The following is an 18030-nucleotide window of genomic DNA, read 5'->3' as shown; positions in this document are numbered from 1 at the left end:
AAACCTTTTCTAGTTTTAGTTTTCATACCTTGAATGTTACAATGACACCAGAGTATGTTATCCTACAAAAGCGAAAAGGATCTTTTTTGATGCCCTTATGGTCTTCAGGATGACTCAAGTAGTTAAGCTTGCCACTGACAGCATCTGATCAGAGATGCCCCACAAGTGGCAAAGTCAAAGCAGTGTCCAAACTTACGCACCTGAAAGGATGCCTAAATATTTTCAGAAGTGCTGAACACCCACAGCCTCTCAGTCAACCCCTGCGGGGTGCCTTACACTGGCACACAAAAATTGAGACCGAAAACATAAAAATAAAAATCGCTAGTCACTTTTGAAAATCTAGGGCACAATGTTTACAAACATTGAAAGAAAAGCTTTTTCAAGTATAACCAGTTTTCAGTCACTTCTCCAAACTCAAAGATGATTGAAAGGTCATTCTAGATCCCTCTAATATAAAATCAAACAAACATTAACCACAACTTATACCAGGGGTGGGCAGAAAAGGCCCATCAAGTGATTCTGTCCAGCCTGCAGTGGGTCCCTTGGCCCCATGTGGCACAGGTGCAGGGCAGCCCAGGACATGGTGCGAGTGGCTGCCCTTGGGTGTGAAACACAGCCCACCCAGTCCCTGAGCACAGCTCTTAGGCATACCAGGAGCTTGTAATCTGTGGGGCTGGAGCAGTGCAGCATCTGGACTTGGCTTCCTGGCAGCCCCCGTGGCAGCAGCTCACTCTTGCCCTCACATTCTGGCTGCTGCTGCCACTATCTCTGTCATCACTGCCAGACCCGGTCCCACTTCCTGGGCACCCTGGCCCATCTGCTGGACAGCACACATAGGTGGGGTCTTTCTTGACACTGGCCTGGGACCCTCAGCTAGGTGGATGGGATGGGACCACGGGCAGGCAGGGAGCAGCATCATGGCAGGGGGGAAGTTTGGAGGGGCATGGCCAGGGCCAGAGTCATGATCAGCTCCCTGCATGAACCTGCAATGGATGTGCAAGGAGCAGATTGTGGCTCTGCCCTGGGCCCCAGCCTCGCACTATCACTGCCCCACAATCCCAGCCCTGGCCTAGGCCCCACCCATCCATCCTGCTCCTGGACACTGCTCCCCACCCTCCCACTGCCACATCTCATCTGCCTGGCTGAGCATGCCCTATCCACAGGGGTCCCAAGCCGGTCTCAGTAGGTACCCACTTGCGCATCCACTCTGTCTAGTGTCCTCAGCAGTGGGTGCAGGGCAAACCAGGGTGGATAGGGTCAACTGGCATCTTCCCAGAGTCATCCCCACCCAGTGGTGTAAACAGCCATGATGGGAGGCTGAGGCCAGGTCAGCACACCCCCTCCCCACTCAACAACTCACCAAAACTCCTTAAGTGGCCCTCCAACCCAAATAACTGCCCATCAGAATTATAGAAAATGGTAACTGTTTTAGTTGCTGCATACTCTGATGCCAAAATTGCATTACTTTCCTATGCATTTCAAGATAGAATTCAAACCACTGACACTGACTGACAGCATTCTAAACAGCTTGATTCTAACTGCTCAGAAGTTATTTTCTCACCTTATGTGGTGCTGCTCCCTGTGTATGGAGGCTGGGTTCCTAGTATCATGATCTCAGCAGAGCACCCTAGAATTGACTACCCTCTTTGTTTTGATACAGCCTGAGCATGGCAGCTTTCAGGACGTGGTGTATGACCCATGTATTTGCTCAAACTTTGGATGAGGATAGTGAATAAGCAGTCAGAAGCTATAGTGATAGATTAATCTTAAGTTGAACACATACTTGTATTTAATTTTTTTTTTTAATTGTAGAAGCACTTAAGGAACAAAAGACAAGCACATTTTAAAAATGTAATGCAGAAATGTAAACATAATTATATTAGGAGGCTCTTAATTCAAGACACAACCTGAAAACCCTTCCCCAACCTCCCGAAGTATCTTTGGTCTGTCAACTTACCATTTTCCACATATGGATGAAAGGGCAGAACTAATGCTAGAATGACTCTGCCTCTAGTTGGCTCCAGAACACTTCTAATATCTTTTAAAACAGTCAGTGGCTGATCACAGCGATCGAGTAAATTCAAGCAGCTAATAACATCATACTGGAAACCTGTGTTCTGCCACTCATTTATGCCAAGCACTCTAAAGAGAGAAATACAGAAAGTGTTTTAATAAAAACTGCAAACTGAACCCAAGGTCTCAGAGCTCTTGCTCCCTAGAATGACTGGGAAGAAGAGAATTCCCAACGGATCAGGCTGACCTAACATGCATCACTGGCATGCTGTCATAAGAGAACATGCAGATAAGAATTTTTTATGCCTTTTAAAAAGACAGTTGAATTTTTCCACAAAAAAACTTTAGCAGGTCTATACAATCTACTGCACACGTTTTAGTTTGGATCTCTCTCTCAAAGATTGGTTACATCAAATCTGCTTACACTACTGTTTAACAATAGTTAAATGAACAGCGAGTTCTCTCACAAATCTACTCGAATATCTGTCTTATTTAAAGCATAGGTAGTCTTAGCTTGTTCAGATATCCCCCCTTTTGGGAACTGGGGTTCAGTCTGTTTCCCCACAGTGCCCTCACATCTCAGAGCTGTCGGTCTTAAATCTGTTTTCATTTCCCTGAGTCTCTTGAACTAAATCAAGCTGGCGTATGCTCGCCATGAAGCTGGAATTATTAAAAATAGGCAAAGTTGTTCTGATATGTGGGGCACGTCAGACAGGAAAGCAAATAACACCTATATGTGCAGGTCAAGCTATTCCCAAACTACCCATTCATATAAGCAAGCTATACAGTGACAGACCAAACAAGATTCTTAAAATACTAGACAGCTCCCACATTCTTTACACTAAATATTACTAAGTAATATATTTATTATAATACCTGTATTTCTTTTTCTGAAGCTGCCATATCATAGTTTCAGACAACTCAGTGGCATAGATTTCTTCAAAGTGAGGACTCATGACCTTAGTGACCTCTCCATCTCCAGCTCCTAAGTCGAGAAGTCTTTGGGATTTCCATTCTGGGTTTATTTTGAGCAGTCTCTGAAACTGTTCTGGTGAAAACACAAACATTGAGCCTCTTCCCAGCAGCCTGAAATGTAAAAGATTAAGAAGTGTTGGATTTTGCACAAACTTTAAAGGAGAGGACATTGGAATAATTTATGGAGTGCAATAGAAGCATCCAGCATTTAACAATCACATAACAGACAATGCTCCCTGCTTGGCAGAATTTACAATTTAATTCAACCTGTCTATTGTACTTGCCTGAAAACTCAAATACATACATACAAGGTGGTATCTGCATACGTTTATGTGGGCTTTACGGAAGATCTGATGAGGGGAAAGAAGGTTTATGGAAAAGAGGTGCTACTTTAGAAGACTCCACAAGAAAACAAGGACAAAGCCAAAAATGGGAAGAAAAGACAAAGGACAAATCCAATTTGTTGTATTTGAATTAGCAGACCAACTGATCTCAGCATTAAATTAACTCTGTGCCTAAGGTGAGCAGGACTTAGCCAAAATGTTCAGATAGGAGAGGAAATAGGAAGTGAGAGCAGAAATGTAAATAGGCACAAAGAAGGATGAATATGCTGTGAAAAAGGACTAAAGAGGACTGAAGAGCAAGTAAGGGTGACATTGCTGCAGCAGTGGAAAGACAAAGGGTTCTTTTTTAAAACCATACAAAATAATGATTCAGTTTTGGGGATCCCTGCTAATATCTGATGACTCCCTGTTGGACTGGATAGGGTGTATAATACAAAATGAACAATTCATTAAGGACTTGGCTGCTGGACAGTTGACAGTTGGATTCTTTGTGGTTCATGTCAATGACCTCCTGCTATTGTTTGCAGGGCATATATTATAAGATTTCAGCTGTTGCAATAGAAGGGCTGAGGATGAAAGAGTTAGGAGGGAAGGCAAGGGAAAAAGAAGAAGAATCAGTCAATAAGAGGTACAAGGGAGATAAAGAACATTATGCTGGGCTACCTTTTGTCTGAAATACCAAACCTACCTTCTTCAGGTCTGAAGTCAAAATTAAGACAATGATTAATACAAATAGGCCACAACAGCTGAGAAGAGATTTATAAGAGTGAATAAGGCAAGGATTTATGATCAAGAGTAATGAAGAGAATAAGCAGTGCAGGTGAGGAAGTAGTAAACCTGGGAAACGCCAAATTTTCTGAAAAAAGGATACATACTTAATAAAAAGTGATACAGGGAAAAAAACCCATCAGTTAAATTTCTAGCACAGATGCCAAGGGAAGATATTAAATATAGAGTACAGCCCATTTATGTAGAACCCCCTTGCAGCACATTGTGTCAGCCCCACTGCATAATTGGCTTATGGCTATTATTCCTGAAGGCACCAAGAGGCATCATTCAAAGCAGTTGAAAGCCTTTGTAAAAAAGACAGATGGAACAGGAAGAAAAAAGGGGGGAAAAGGAGGAACCAAAGTGACCTTTATCTAAAGGTAAAAGTAACTGAAGAACTCGACAGGAAAGCTCAGAGAATCAGCTGGTGGGAAATAAAGAAAAAGGCTATTTGCTAGCCATGGTAGCTGGTTACTGTCCTCAAATCAAGGGTGTATATGTGCAAAGGGAAGAGGGAAAAAATATCAAGCATGTAGCTATAATAAATTCATTCTTCACAGACAGTCAGAACTGAGGTGAAACTGCGCATGCACCTGAAAGGGATGGATAGGAAGAGAAGAGACTGCAGCATTAAAGGAATTTCATGTGTTCTGCAAAAATAAGGGTAGCAACTGTTTCTAGAGTCTGGAATTTGGGTTCACAAGAAGAGCAGTTTTGCACACAGACTAAATTCTGTTCAACTTTACACCTCCCTGAAGCCCATCCCAACTAATCCAGGAAGAGCCCAACAAAATAATCCCACCAATTAAGCCTCAAAGTACCTCAGACAGAGGAAAAAAAATAGGGTTCTAAAGGGGAAGCAATGGTCTAGCACAAGTGGGCAGCACATATTCACTGCGCTACACTAAGTCCAACCCATAAACTTTAGGATTCTGTTTAACTATTCAGAGGCTGCATAAAGATACTCCTGGATATATAACATTTAAAATACACACAAAAGAAAATTATTTTTTATGGAAAAGCTGAAGCTCTGGTTTTACTTTGTTTTACTAAAAACTGAATGATAAAAAAGCTACATTGCAGGCATATGAAAATAATTATTTGTAAAATAGGTTTTGGAGTCTGACTGTGTGGTAACTATCCACAATATATTAGATTTGGACCATATTTCTGTATCTACTTTTCTGCAGCTAGCAAAACTACAGAGGCAAGGAACTCAGCCTCCAACAGAAAGTTACACATAAGGGAATTTTTTGATTGCTCTGAAGTGACCTCTCCAGAAAATATAACAGCTACCTGGATGAGCCAGAATGCAGAGATGGTTTTATACAGCCATCTTCAACTAGGAAAAAAGTCATCACAGCTCTAAGGGATGGTAAGCAAAGCAAAAGAGGAGTAAATGGAAGGAGGGGAAATAACTGGTTGAAGAACTAAGAGAGCACCCCCATTCCAATGGGAATTTGAGAAGCAGTGGATAATAGCAGTATTTATGTTGGGATAAACTGGGAGTCCTATGATCCCCTTTTGTTAACTGGTGTATATTTTTCCCCTCTTGAATTTAAAAAGGCATGACAGAATTTCTGATCTGTCAGGCTGTGATAAGAGTAAAAGTGTAAACATTTAAGTGAGGTTAGAAAATCCTGACTGAATGTACAGATCAAATGAGTCACATAAAAGTGGTTCAGAGGTGATTCAGTTGACAGAATGAAGAAAATCAAGCTAAGCATATCTTGGAAGAAAATCAGCAACTCTGTAGAGCAGGACATCAAAGGACTGAGCACCTGGTGATCTAAACCTGGAGTTTCTGGGCCAATATACGTTTACAAAAAAGGGGACCAAGTACATCTTCTTCACTTACCCATTGATAGAGGTCCTAGACATAAAGAGGCTAAAAATTGAGGACACAAAAGAGTGATAGAGCTGGATAAAGAGCCAGCCTGACTTCTCAATGCTGTTGTTTAAGAAGATCTGTGTTCCTTGGTCAAGGTAACTCTGGACAAAAATAGGCTGAAGGGATTCAGACAACTGCTCTGTGTTGCACACATACCACTAGAAAGAAAGAGAAAGGAACAATTTAAAACTTGAGCAATACAAAAAACAAACAGTAGTTAAAAACTGCTGAATTCATAGAAGACTGATATTAATCTGTTCCATAACTTTGAACATTTAGATTTCAAGATTAATTTAGGTTTGGGCTGCAATAAAATGCAGGTAGATTAATCCTTAAGAAACAATTATTTTAAACTGTGTTGTAATCATTATTCTTATTAACTTTGAACAGTTATTACACAAGTGTCTTCTATAAAAAAAATATATTGCATCAACGGACTTTTCTACACAGCTGCCAGCACTGTAGAAACAACATGAAGCTGAGAAATATTGCTGCCTGTTTACTAATTCTCTCTCTCAACCTTTCATGGAGTCTCCTCTTGGAAGGAGTCCAGGATGTGTACCCTCAAGTCTTTCTAGGAAAGGAAAGAATCTAATCAATATAGCCAAGGCGTACTTCATACACTGAACATCAAAATACACTCGCTGATCAGGATCAGGCTTAACTTTGAACCTTCCCAGCCTGATCATTATCCTGGTTATACAAGACTAGGAAGAATGAGCAGATGGGAGTGAATGGGGAAGGAGACACTGCCAGGGAGAGGAGATTAAACAAAGCAGGAACACCAGGAAGAACAACATACAACGCTTTGACTCAGATCATTGTCACATCTCAATTTCTTGCCTCAGCCCTCGCTGCATACAATTCCATCCATCAGGAAAAGGAGTTGGGCGAGGGTGTGAAAGTAGTCATACCACTGAAGCACCTGATGGCTCAGAATGGAAAGGTGTGTCCAGATGCAGAGACTCAACTCCACAAGAAAAATGTACCAACATTATGCATTATACAATCACTCCCATCTGACTGACGGCACAAAGTGAGGCCCCTGCATACTCAGATTTACACTTTACCAAAGAGCATCCATGGTGGGCCCAGAGCACCATCAAATCTGCACACCGTATGTACTCCTCTTGCCTACTCCCAAAATGCAGGCCATCCACAGTGTATGGCCACAGAGTCTCATCAAGGACTCAAATTGTTGAGGAACAATTTTTCTCCACTGCTTTCCTGAAGGTACTACTATAAAGACACATATGGCACTGCAAGTTATGCTCAAGCTACAAGGCAATCATGTTTTGGAATAATGCTTGCTGTCTGCATGAGGTACAAAACAGCAGCGGTGAATGCCAGTAAAATTAGATATTTTATAAAACTGATTGTCTGAATTGCACTCAACTGTTATTGCAATAAATAGCCATACAAGAAAAATCTACCTTGGCTGATTAGATTGTTTTCCTCACAAATGCTGCATGTCCACTACTTTGTCATTGAAGAGCTGTCCTCAGCCGGAGACTAAAACAGTTTTAATGAGTGTCAGTCAGGTCTAACAGTCTCATTAAGAAGCTACTAGTGAATCTGATAAGAGAACATTTTTTCCAAAAAACTATGCAACTGTGGGAAACAGACAAAACTGTTAATCAGATTCTTTACCACAAATATTCTTGTGCATCTTATTCAATTTTAAAAGGGCTGAATGCAGAGCTGACCCGAGCAGGTTGTGGGGCCCAGGTCAAATCAGCCCATGCGGGGCCTCGCCCCTGCTCCTATCCCACAGCCCTGGACCCAAAGAAGCTGCTGCCACCATCAGCAGCAGCAGCAGCTGGGGAGGGGGTAGCGAGTGGCTAGATGCGGAGCCACCAATCCGCCCAACTCCATGCCACCGCTGCTCTGCCCTGCTCCACAGCCCGGCCCCCCCCCGCCCCCCAAAAGGCAGGGCCCGGGGCAGTCACCCTGATTCATTGCTCTCCCCACCCCCCCAGGATGGCCCTGGCTGGATTCATCTCTCAGCATGTCCTCAAATATAGGAAACTAGCTAAAAATAATATAAGGAAAGACAGTAGAATAATTTAGTGTCACCCCACCCAGGAACCTAACCAAGCAAATATAGTGGTATACCCTAGTGGTGCCCAACTCATCTGGCTCCACAGGCCTGATCCAGTGCATTGAGTCAGTCCGTGGGCTGCAAAGCTCCAGATGGGTCCAAATTTGGAAGCAGGTTAAGCAGCAGCAGCAGCTTTAACGGCTGTGGTTCTGGGAGCAATGGCAACTAATATTGCCATTGCTCCACCACCAAAATTCTGGACAAATGGGGAGCCCCATGGGCCAGATGACATGGCTCTTATGTGGCCATATCTTTGTCATCCCTGCTATACCCAATAGCCTTGCATTAGTGAGGGAATACAGTCTTTAACTCTCTGGGATGCATCCATACGAGCAGGCAAGTATGGTTTGTGACACTGCAAAACTTTGTGGCACCACAAACCGCATGTCTGGAATGTTAAAAAGTACTCTATGCTGCAAATTTGCAGTGCAGGGGGCAAATCCAGGTAGCAAAAAATGTAAAGTGAACAAAAAGCAGCAAGGCGCACATGACAGGAGTGTGCGCTGGCAGGCACAGAAGCTTGGTCCTTCAGGGAGATGCTCTGGCTCCTGGCCAGAGCATCTCCACTCCTTCAGTTGTGCCCCAGCTCCTGCAGCATGCTGGAAGCCAGGAGTGCAGAAAGGGCAGTATGCCAGAAGTGGGGCAATTTGCCCCACACCGAAGTGCATGTGTATGATAACTTATTTTAATTTTATTTTAAAAATATTTTTGTCCCGATTTATGTGCCTATCCCCTCCTTATCTGAGTTTCTGCTCTCAGATGGAAGGAGTGCTGGGGAACAGCCACAGGGTCCCAGGCCAGAAGGCTCTGCTAGGCAGAAGCTTCTGGTTGGAAGGTGGGGGGAAGTGGGGTGGGGTGGGGGCTGGCAGGCTTTGCTCCTTGTCACTGCTGGATCCGGCTGCTGGCTCCTCCTGTTGCTGGCGCCGTGTCAGCTTTGACAGGCGTAATAATTTTCTAAATTTTAGAGGGGCCCCGAGGGCCAAACAGAATGGCCTGGTGGGCCGGATCCAGCCCGTGGGCATTATTTTGCTCACCCCTGCTCTATGTTGAAATGCTGCAGCAGCAGAAAATATGACTATCTGATAAAATTCTAAAAAAACAGCTCATGTGGCTGCCTCCCAGATTTGTTTTAGCAGAAAGACCACTTTTTCTGGACATGAAGACAGTGTTCCCCTTGCAAAATGAACTTTTACCCCATAAGTAAAAAGCCATCTTTTTCAGATGCTGGTCCCAACAGGCAAGCTATTTTCCAGGTAACTCTAGAGCAGGGGTGGGCCAAATGTGGCCCACCAGACCATTCTATCTGGCCCACAGGGCCCCTAAAAAATTTAGAAAATTAATATGTATCTGCTCCTGCCTGCCTGTCATGTGGCCCTCAATGGCTTGCCAAAACTTAGTAAGCAGCCCTCCACCCAAAATAATTGCCCGCCCCTACTCTAAAGCAATTGGATGCACTTTTGCTTCCAACTCTGGAATCAAAAACAGTAAAGTTGCCATTATCCTGATGCTTGTTATTTTGACTATGATATATTTTAACTACTCATCTAACATCTACTGCAGCTTATGATGAGCTTCAAGCAAGGAACTTGGGTAAAACAAAGGACTACAGGAATCTTGTGTTTAGTAAAGAAACATGGACTTTTGGTGCAACTGCAGTGGATGTCTATAAGAGTATTTTCTATAGACATAGATCCAAAATGGCAACTCTTGTCCCTGAGCTAGGAGCAATCAATCAGGAATGACAATACTGATTTTATAAACTCCAAAAGTTGCCCTGCTATAGCTGGCAACCTCAATCATAAATCCCATGCAGATGTTATAACAATTTTGCCGACCTCAAGAATCATGCAATCATCCAGAGCACAAGGCCAGGGCTCTCCATTTTTCTGAAATCACAGTTTCTGTAATTGAGACACCTTGTACCTACAAATTAATACAAAGACATAATGATAGCCCTGCCTTTAAGAAACTCATAGAGCCTACAGTATCTATTTTGTGATATTAGGCACTGTTGCCTTTAACCAGAACTCTCTTCTGTTAAATCTCCCCTTCAGATGTCCCTATAAATAGTTCAAAGAATAAGCTGTTCATCAGATGAAATTAAGTCACACTGGTCTCCATTTAAAAACAGTTCAAGTCTCTGAAGATAGAGACACCTTTCTATTAGAATAGACTTCATACCCGCAGTGAGGCTAATTACTGCTTTACCTCTCTCTGTGCATACACCCAAGGAGACAGAGCAAGAACGATCCAGACAGAACCATCCGGCAGCAAAAGCTGGTGATTGCACACAAAACAGTAAGTTGCCATGGTGAGTGGAGTCATAAATACTTGTAATTTGAAAACTGAACTTGTCACATCTAAGGTAGGAAAAAGTTATAAAATAGGAGCATGTAAACATGCAGTTTGTCTCAATAGGCAAACCTGACAAGATGCTTCCTGATGTCTCCTGGATTTAGAGTCCAGGCCCCAACACCTGAGATCAAGCCACTAATATAATATGTGCCACATTTATACAGCTTGACCTCAAAACTTAGATTTCTTCCTGGTGTTTGCTTTATTTAGAGAAGCACGCAGCCTGTCACTCAAAGTCTGAGAGAGACGCATGTATTTTGCACATTTATTTTTTAATTTAAATATTTTAAAAGATAAAAAGTTTTGGCTTTAATGCTATATCAAACTGTATTGAAAATAATTTATTTATAGAAAGTATGTGATTGCAGAACCACTTGTGGCAATCGGGGGAGGTCCTGGACTACTGGAAAAGGGCAAATATAGTGCCCATCTTTAAGAAGGGGAAGAAAGAGAATCCAGGGAACTATAGACCAGTCTGCCTCACCTCGTTCCCTTGAAAAATCATGGAGCAGGTCGTCAAAGAATCCATTCCTAAGCAATCAGAGGACAAGGTGATTAGGAAAAGTCAGCATGGATTCAGCAAGGACAAGTCATGCCTGACCAACCTGATTGCTTTTTATGATGAGATGACTGGCTCAGTGGATGCAGGGAAAGCAGTGGATGTAATATACTTTGACTTTAGCAAGATTTTTTATACCATTTTCAACAGCATTCTTGTAAGCAAGCTAAGGAAGTATGGGTTGGATGAATGGTCTGTAAGGTAGATAGAAAACCGGCTGGATTGTCGGGCTCAACGGGTAGTAATCAATGGCTTAATGTCTAGTCGGCAGCTGGTATCGAATGGAGTGCCCCAGGGGGCGGTCCTGAGGCCGGTTTTCAATATCTTCATTAACGATCTGGAAGATGGGATGGATTGCAACCTCAGCAAGTTGGTGGACAACACCAAACTGGAGAGTGTAGTAGATATGCTGGAGGGTAGGACTAGGATTCAGAGTGACCTAGACAAGCTGGAGGATTGGGCCAAAAGAAATTTAATGAGGTTCAAAAATGACAACTGCAAAGTCTTGCATTTAGGATGAAGCAATCCCATGCACTACTACAGCCTGGGGATTTGCCTGTCATGTGGCCCTCAATGGCTTGCCAAAACTTAGTAAGCAGCCCTCCACCCAAAATAATTGCCCGCCCCTACTCTAAAGCAATTGGATGCACTTTTGCTTCCAACTCTGGAATCAAAAACAGTAAAGTTGCCATTATCCTGATGCTTGTTATTTTGACTATGATATATTTTAACTACTCATCTAACATCTACTGCAGCTTATGATGAGCTTCAAGCAAGGAACTTGGGTAAAACAAAGGACTACAGGAATCTTGTGTTTAGTAAAGAAACATGGACTTTTGGTGCAACTGCAGTGGATGTCTATAAGAGTATTTTCTATAGACATAGATCCAAAATGGCAACTCTTGTCCCTGAGCTAGGAGCAATCAATCAGGAATGACAATACTGATTTTATAAACTCCAAAAGTTGCCCTGCTATAGCTGGCAACCTCAATCATAAATCCCATGCAGATGTTATAACAATTTTGCCGACCTCAAGAATCATGCAATCATCCAGAGCACAAGGCCAGGGCTCTCCATTTTTCTGAAATCACAGTTTCTGTAATTGAGACACCTTGTACCTACAAATTAATACAAAGACATAATGATAGCCCTGCCTTTAAGAAACTCATAGAGCCTACAGTATCTATTTTGTGATATTAGGCACTGTTGCCTTTAACCAGAACTCTCTTCTGTTAAATCTCCCCTTCAGATGTCCCTATAAATAGTTCAAAGAATAAGCTGTTCATCAGATGAAATTAAGTCACACTGGTCTCCATTTAAAAACAGTTCAAGTCTCTGAAGATAGAGACACCTTTCTATTAGAATAGACTTCATACCCGCAGTGAGGCTAATTACTGCTTTACCTCTCTCTGTGCATACACCCAAGGAGACAGAGCAAGAACGATCCAGACAGAACCATCCGGCAGCAAAAGCTGGTGATTGCACACAAAACAGTAAGTTGCCATGGTGAGTGGAGTCATAAATACTTGTAATTTGAAAACTGAACTTGTCACATCTAAGGTAGGAAAAAGTTATAAAATAGGAGCATGTAAACATGCAGTTTGTCTCAATAGGCAAACCTGACAAGATGCTTCCTGATGTCTCCTGGATTTAGAGTCCAGGCCCCAACACCTGAGATCAAGCCACTAATATAATATGTGCCACATTTATACAGCTTGACCTCAAAACTTAGATTTCTTCCTGGTGTTTGCTTTATTTAGAGAAGCACGCAGCCTGTCACTCAAAGTCTGAGAGAGACGCATGTATTTTGCACATTTATTTTTTAATTTAAATATTTTAAAAGATAAAAAGTTTTGGCTTTAATGCTATATCAAACTGTATTGAAAATAATTTATTTATAGAAAGTATGTGATTGCAGAACCACTTGTGGCAATCGGGGGAGGTCCTGGACTACTGGAAAAGGGCAAATATAGTGCCCATCTTTAAGAAGGGGAAGAAAGAGAATCCAGGGAACTATAGACCAGTCTGCCTCACCTCGTTCCCTTGAAAAATCATGGAGCAGGTCGTCAAAGAATCCATTCCTAAGCAATCAGAGGACAAGGTGATTAGGAAAAGTCAGCATGGATTCAGCAAGGACAAGTCATGCCTGACCAACCTGATTGCTTTTTATGATGAGATGACTGGCTCAGTGGATGCAGGGAAAGCAGTGGATGTAATATACTTTGACTTTAGCAAGATTTTTTATACCATTTTCAACAGCATTCTTGTAAGCAAGCTAAGGAAGTATGGGTTGGATGAATGGTCTGTAAGGTAGATAGAAAACCGGCTGGATTGTCGGGCTCAACGGGTAGTAATCAATGGCTTAATGTCTAGTCGGCAGCTGGTATCGAATGGAGTGCCCCAGGGGGCGGTCCTGAGGCCGGTTTTCAATATCTTCATTAACGATCTGGAAGATGGGATGGATTGCAACCTCAGCAAGTTGGTGGACAACACCAAACTGGAGAGTGTAGTAGATATGCTGGAGGGTAGGACTAGGATTCAGAGTGACCTAGACAAGCTGGAGGATTGGGCCAAAAGAAATTTAATGAGGTTCAAAAATGACAACTGCAAAGTCTTGCATTTAGGATGAAGCAATCCCATGCACTACTACAGCCTGGGGATTCACTGGCTAAGCAGCAGCTCTGCAAAAAAGGACCTTGGGGTTATAGCGGAGAATAAGCTGAATATAAGCCAATTGTGTGCCCTTGTTGCCAAGAAGGCTAATGGCATACTGGGCTGTATTGGCAGGAACATTGCCAGCAAATCGAGGGAACTCATTATTCCCCTCACTCAGCACTGGTAAGGCCACATCTGGAGTACTATGTTCATTATTGGGCCCCCCACTACAGAAAGGATGTAGACAAATTGGAGAGAGCCCAACAGAGGGCAACAAAGATGGTTCGGGGACTAGGGCAAAGGACAGATGAAGGGAGGCCGAGGGAACTGGGTTTATTTAGTCTGGAGAAGACTGAGGGGGGACTTGATAGCAGCCTTTAATTGCCCGAAGGGTGGTTCCAAAGAGGATGGAGCTAGACTGCTCTCAGTGCTGACAGATGACAGAACAAGGAGCAATGTTCTCAAGTTGCAGCAAGGGAAGTTTAGGTTGGATATTAGGAAAAACCTGTCTCACTAGGAAGGTGGTGAAGCACTAGAAAGGTTACCTAGAGAGGTGGTAGAATCTCCATCCTTGGAACTTTAAGGCCTGGCTCGACAAAGTCCTGGCTGAAAAGATCTAGCTGGGGATGGTCCTGCTTAAGCAGGGGGTTGCACTGGATGACCTCCTAAGGTCCCTTCCAACCATAATTTTCTATGATTCTATGAAAAATATGCTAAAGAACAACAATAAAAATACTCTATTTAAAAATTTTTAAAACTGTATGCATTAAAAAAAAAATATCACGGATTATGATCAACCCTAATCACAAATATGAAGATCTTGATAAAGACCTGGGACATCAGGCTGTGAAAACAAGAGTTTTAAGAACCTCCTGAGGTACCAGCCAATCAGCCTTTATAGGCACCTGCCAGGTCCATAGAAGAAAATGCTTCTTAGGGGACTGAAGATATTCAGGATTTAATTTTTATCAGGGAGCTGAATATTTCTGCATTCAGCCTTCTGAGGGTCAGGGTTTGCTTTAATCCCCTGAGTTTGAGGTGATGATAAGAAACATAGTATAACTGTGGGAACTCCCAGAACTAGTTTTTCAAGTTTATACATTACACACTAAAAGTGATTCAATTGCCTTATTTCTATATCCACCCACTTACTACAAACATATCTAAATGTGTGTAATTTACATAATGAGGAGCAGGAATAAGGTGCATTTTACAGCTTCTTAAGACCTTTCTTGCTTCACACATCTCTTTTGTCTTCCTGCATGGAAGCTACCAGATCTTAGACTCTACCTGTGCCCAAGTTCAATGGTAATGTAAAAGGGAAGGCAACTACCATTGTAAATACATACAAATGTAAAGTTGCGATCCCGAAATAAAATCCACATCAGCACAGCAGACACTTATGTCCACGGAGAATCCCAGTGAAGTCAGTGGGGCTCACTGGAGAAGCTCAAGGGTCCACTAGTATAAATCTGCTCTCAGGACTAGGATATATGCAAGTCAGAGAACATAAAAGTGGCATAAGACATGCAAGTAAATTACACCACTGGAGATTCTATTTGTGAACCCCTCAGAGCATGGACTCATAGGCAGAATATTCTTTACCAAGTTCTTTGGTAGTGGAGATTGGTGGAAATACCATGGGGAAAGATGCCTTGCAACCATGTATGAATCAGCATAAAATGGAGAGGAAACTCACCAACAGGTAGTGGGCCAGGGCCTATCTGATGGCTTGAAATTAATCCATCCTGTTTTTAGGCTAGTCTACTTCTTTTGAAAGTGACTGAAAGTGGGCCCTCTTACTCAAATTTTTGTGCATTCACATAATTACTTCTTCCTTTAATAACTAAACTAAGGTGTGGATACTATGCCTTCTTATGCATCATCCAAGAGAGTTGCTTACTGAGTTCCAGTCAATCACATCAGTGCTGTCCCCTGAAGGAAATGATAAAACACGGAGGTCAGCAAGGGCCTAATTTGAGAACTGTACAGATAAAGAGGTTTAAGAGGATAACTTGGCACCCAGAAACATTTATTACTGTTGCTAATGCATAAGCAGGAAAGAACCCAGCTTGACTTGTCTGCAGGACTGGCAATTAGAAACACATCTTTTTATTTGTAAATTGAGCACACCCAATACAGAGAACACTGAGAAACCACAAACCATTCTGAGGGGCAAAACAACTCTATGATCACGGGCATATTAATTCTGTTACACAAGGTTTAGTACAATGGGATGTCTAGGTACTACTGTAAAACAAAACAAATAAAAATGGTACAGGATTCTTATTTCAACATCCTGCTGGTTTGCAGTAACAGTGCCAGCGAGCAGAGGGGAGTAGACAGCTGCAGCAAATATTCCAGCTTTTCAAGTAATCTCCATCAACTACTTACAGCAATGACACATTTTAAGACCTTTTCATACAGGAGCAAATGTTACAGGAGTTAAATCAATTTTCAAAATGGTTCACAAGCTTCTCAAAGAGACTCACAGCTCAAACAAAGCTTTCAAACAGGTTTGTATATAACATGGTTTAATGCTCTAACTCCTTGTCCATGTTGGACTTTTTCTCCTTAAAATTTCTTCCATCACAGGTGGAATCAACAGTGAAAAGTGCACAGACAAGCCGCTAGTAACCAACACCTTTTTTAAACATTCATCATCTAAATTTACTATGAACAGGGTTAGACAACACAAAGGTTAAAACCTCAGTAGCACCAAAGCACTACCATACATCAGCAGTAATGGAAAAATTGAAAGAATGAAGTCTGGGATAAACAAGTCCAAACTCAATATTCTCTCCTTAAGCAGCAAGAGTAGGAAGGCAATGTCCATCTCTAACTATTTCCTCACGGGCATGTGCTTTTACTACTTTCCTCTTTTCTTAAATACTAGAAGAACAGTTGGGTACACTAGGGTCTCATATTAGGACACAGAATGATCCGACACACTGCAGACATAAAGCAGAACATTTAACTTTGCTAGGTCCTTTCTATAAGTTTAAAATCTTTTAATATTATTTAAAGAGGTAAGAAGACCATGTGCTATGTGCTTCAATAGAATCCTTAAGTCTCCACTCCACACCACAAAGGAGCTGACAACTGGGGACAGCTTCAGAGACTATGAACCCAACTATCAGTTAACAAGTTTTTTTTAATTCTTTTCAAATTTTTGTAAGTAATTTACAAACAACAAAAATAGGGGTTTGTAACAGTATTGTAATGAAACCAGTGAATATCATTACTGGAAAGAAATAGTCAAATCTCTCTACTACTATTATTGCTAAAAAGTTAGTTGTCAAATGTTAGCGCACAATTCACTTTTTTATTCTGGACGTAAGAACAAAAAAGTCAAACAGCACAACTGATAAAAACCAGATATTTGGGTCTTATCATGTAGTCTTAATTCATGAGAGTAATCCCATGGAAGTCATTAATCACAGTTTGTTAAGAGGCTCTCTAAACACTAGATAAACCATTGCTAGAAGCTCCAGAGCCAGATCTCTTTCATCTGTAATTTCTGATCCCTGCCCCCCCAGTCTCTCTGCCTGTAATGGAACAATCACCTCCAACGGTACACTTTCTTGATGTAGTTTAGTTTCTTGATGCAGTGTAGTGTTTTAAACATCCCAGACTACACATCTCCAAGGTTTCCTTTGTTCTACAGTCAGGAAGTTTCCCTCAATAGTCAGCCTAAAATTTGCCTCCCTGTCTCCTGGAGTACGCGCCAGACCACTGAGCTCCAACGAAGTCCAAGCAGCAACATGTGAGCAGAATCGCCTGCTGGGTAGCCAAGTGTGCAGGGTCATTACTCCCCTTCTTTTGCATCCCTCAGATATTCATAAGCCACGTCTACCTCACTAACCACATGTTGCGTATTTCACGTAATTTTTCTCAAGTCGTCAAAAGCTCCATAAAAAAAAATTTAAAAAAATCCATTAGTATTTTTCTTCTTCCTGAACTCCTGCCACAGGTTTGGTAACACAGAGCCCAGGCCTGAGCATACACTGGATCTAACCACGCTGGCCTGGAGGGCACCTAGAAAGGGCACCTAGAAAGGGCACCTCCCCAACTCCTCCCTTGCCGGCTGAGGCAGGTGCCTACGTAGGCGCCCCAACCTGCGCGACCCCTCGCCTGCAGATAGGTCCCTCCGTACTCGCGCGCAGGGCCCGTCCCGCGTCACTGGGTCTCTCTACCTTGGCGGGTCCAGCCTTCCCGGCCCCGAGGCCCCTCCATAACTTTGCGAGCTGGGCGGCACCAGATGGCGAGCACCAGGGCAGGGATGACAGTGGATGGGCCCTGGCAGGGGGATGGGGGTCGTCCCAGGTGGGGGCTGCGCCCCCCTCCTCCCGCCCCGCGGCCCCCCGAG

The 18030-nt window shown here is 42.6% G+C and overlaps 1 protein-coding gene across 1 annotated transcript in view; it reads right to left on the bottom strand.

Annotated features, from left to right (window-relative positions):
- METTL9 (methyltransferase like 9) overlaps positions 1-18024 on the bottom strand; it is a 31082-nt gene extending 13058 nt beyond the window's left edge. Inside the window, exons 1-4 of the mRNA XM_025207000.1 lie at positions 17858-18024; positions 5959-6149; positions 2890-3099; positions 1958-2142 (exon numbers count right to left, since the gene is read on the bottom strand). Of these exons, the coding sequence (XP_025062785.1) occupies positions 1958-2142; positions 2890-3099; positions 5959-5981 (418 nt within the window). The 5' untranslated portion in view covers positions 5982-6149; positions 17858-18024. The remainder of the gene's footprint in view (positions 1-1957; positions 2143-2889; positions 3100-5958; positions 6150-17857) is intronic.
- Between the last annotated feature and the right edge of the window lie 6 nt (positions 18025-18030).

This window comes from Alligator sinensis, unplaced genomic scaffold (assembly GCF_000455745.1).
Source record: "Alligator sinensis unplaced genomic scaffold, ASM45574v1 scaffold330_1, whole genome shotgun sequence".
In the NCBI taxonomy this organism is placed as follows: domain Eukaryota; kingdom Metazoa; phylum Chordata; order Crocodylia; family Alligatoridae; genus Alligator; species Alligator sinensis.
The sequence above is the reverse complement of the archived record's forward strand: the minus strand, read 5'-3'. Positions and strand labels throughout refer to the sequence as shown.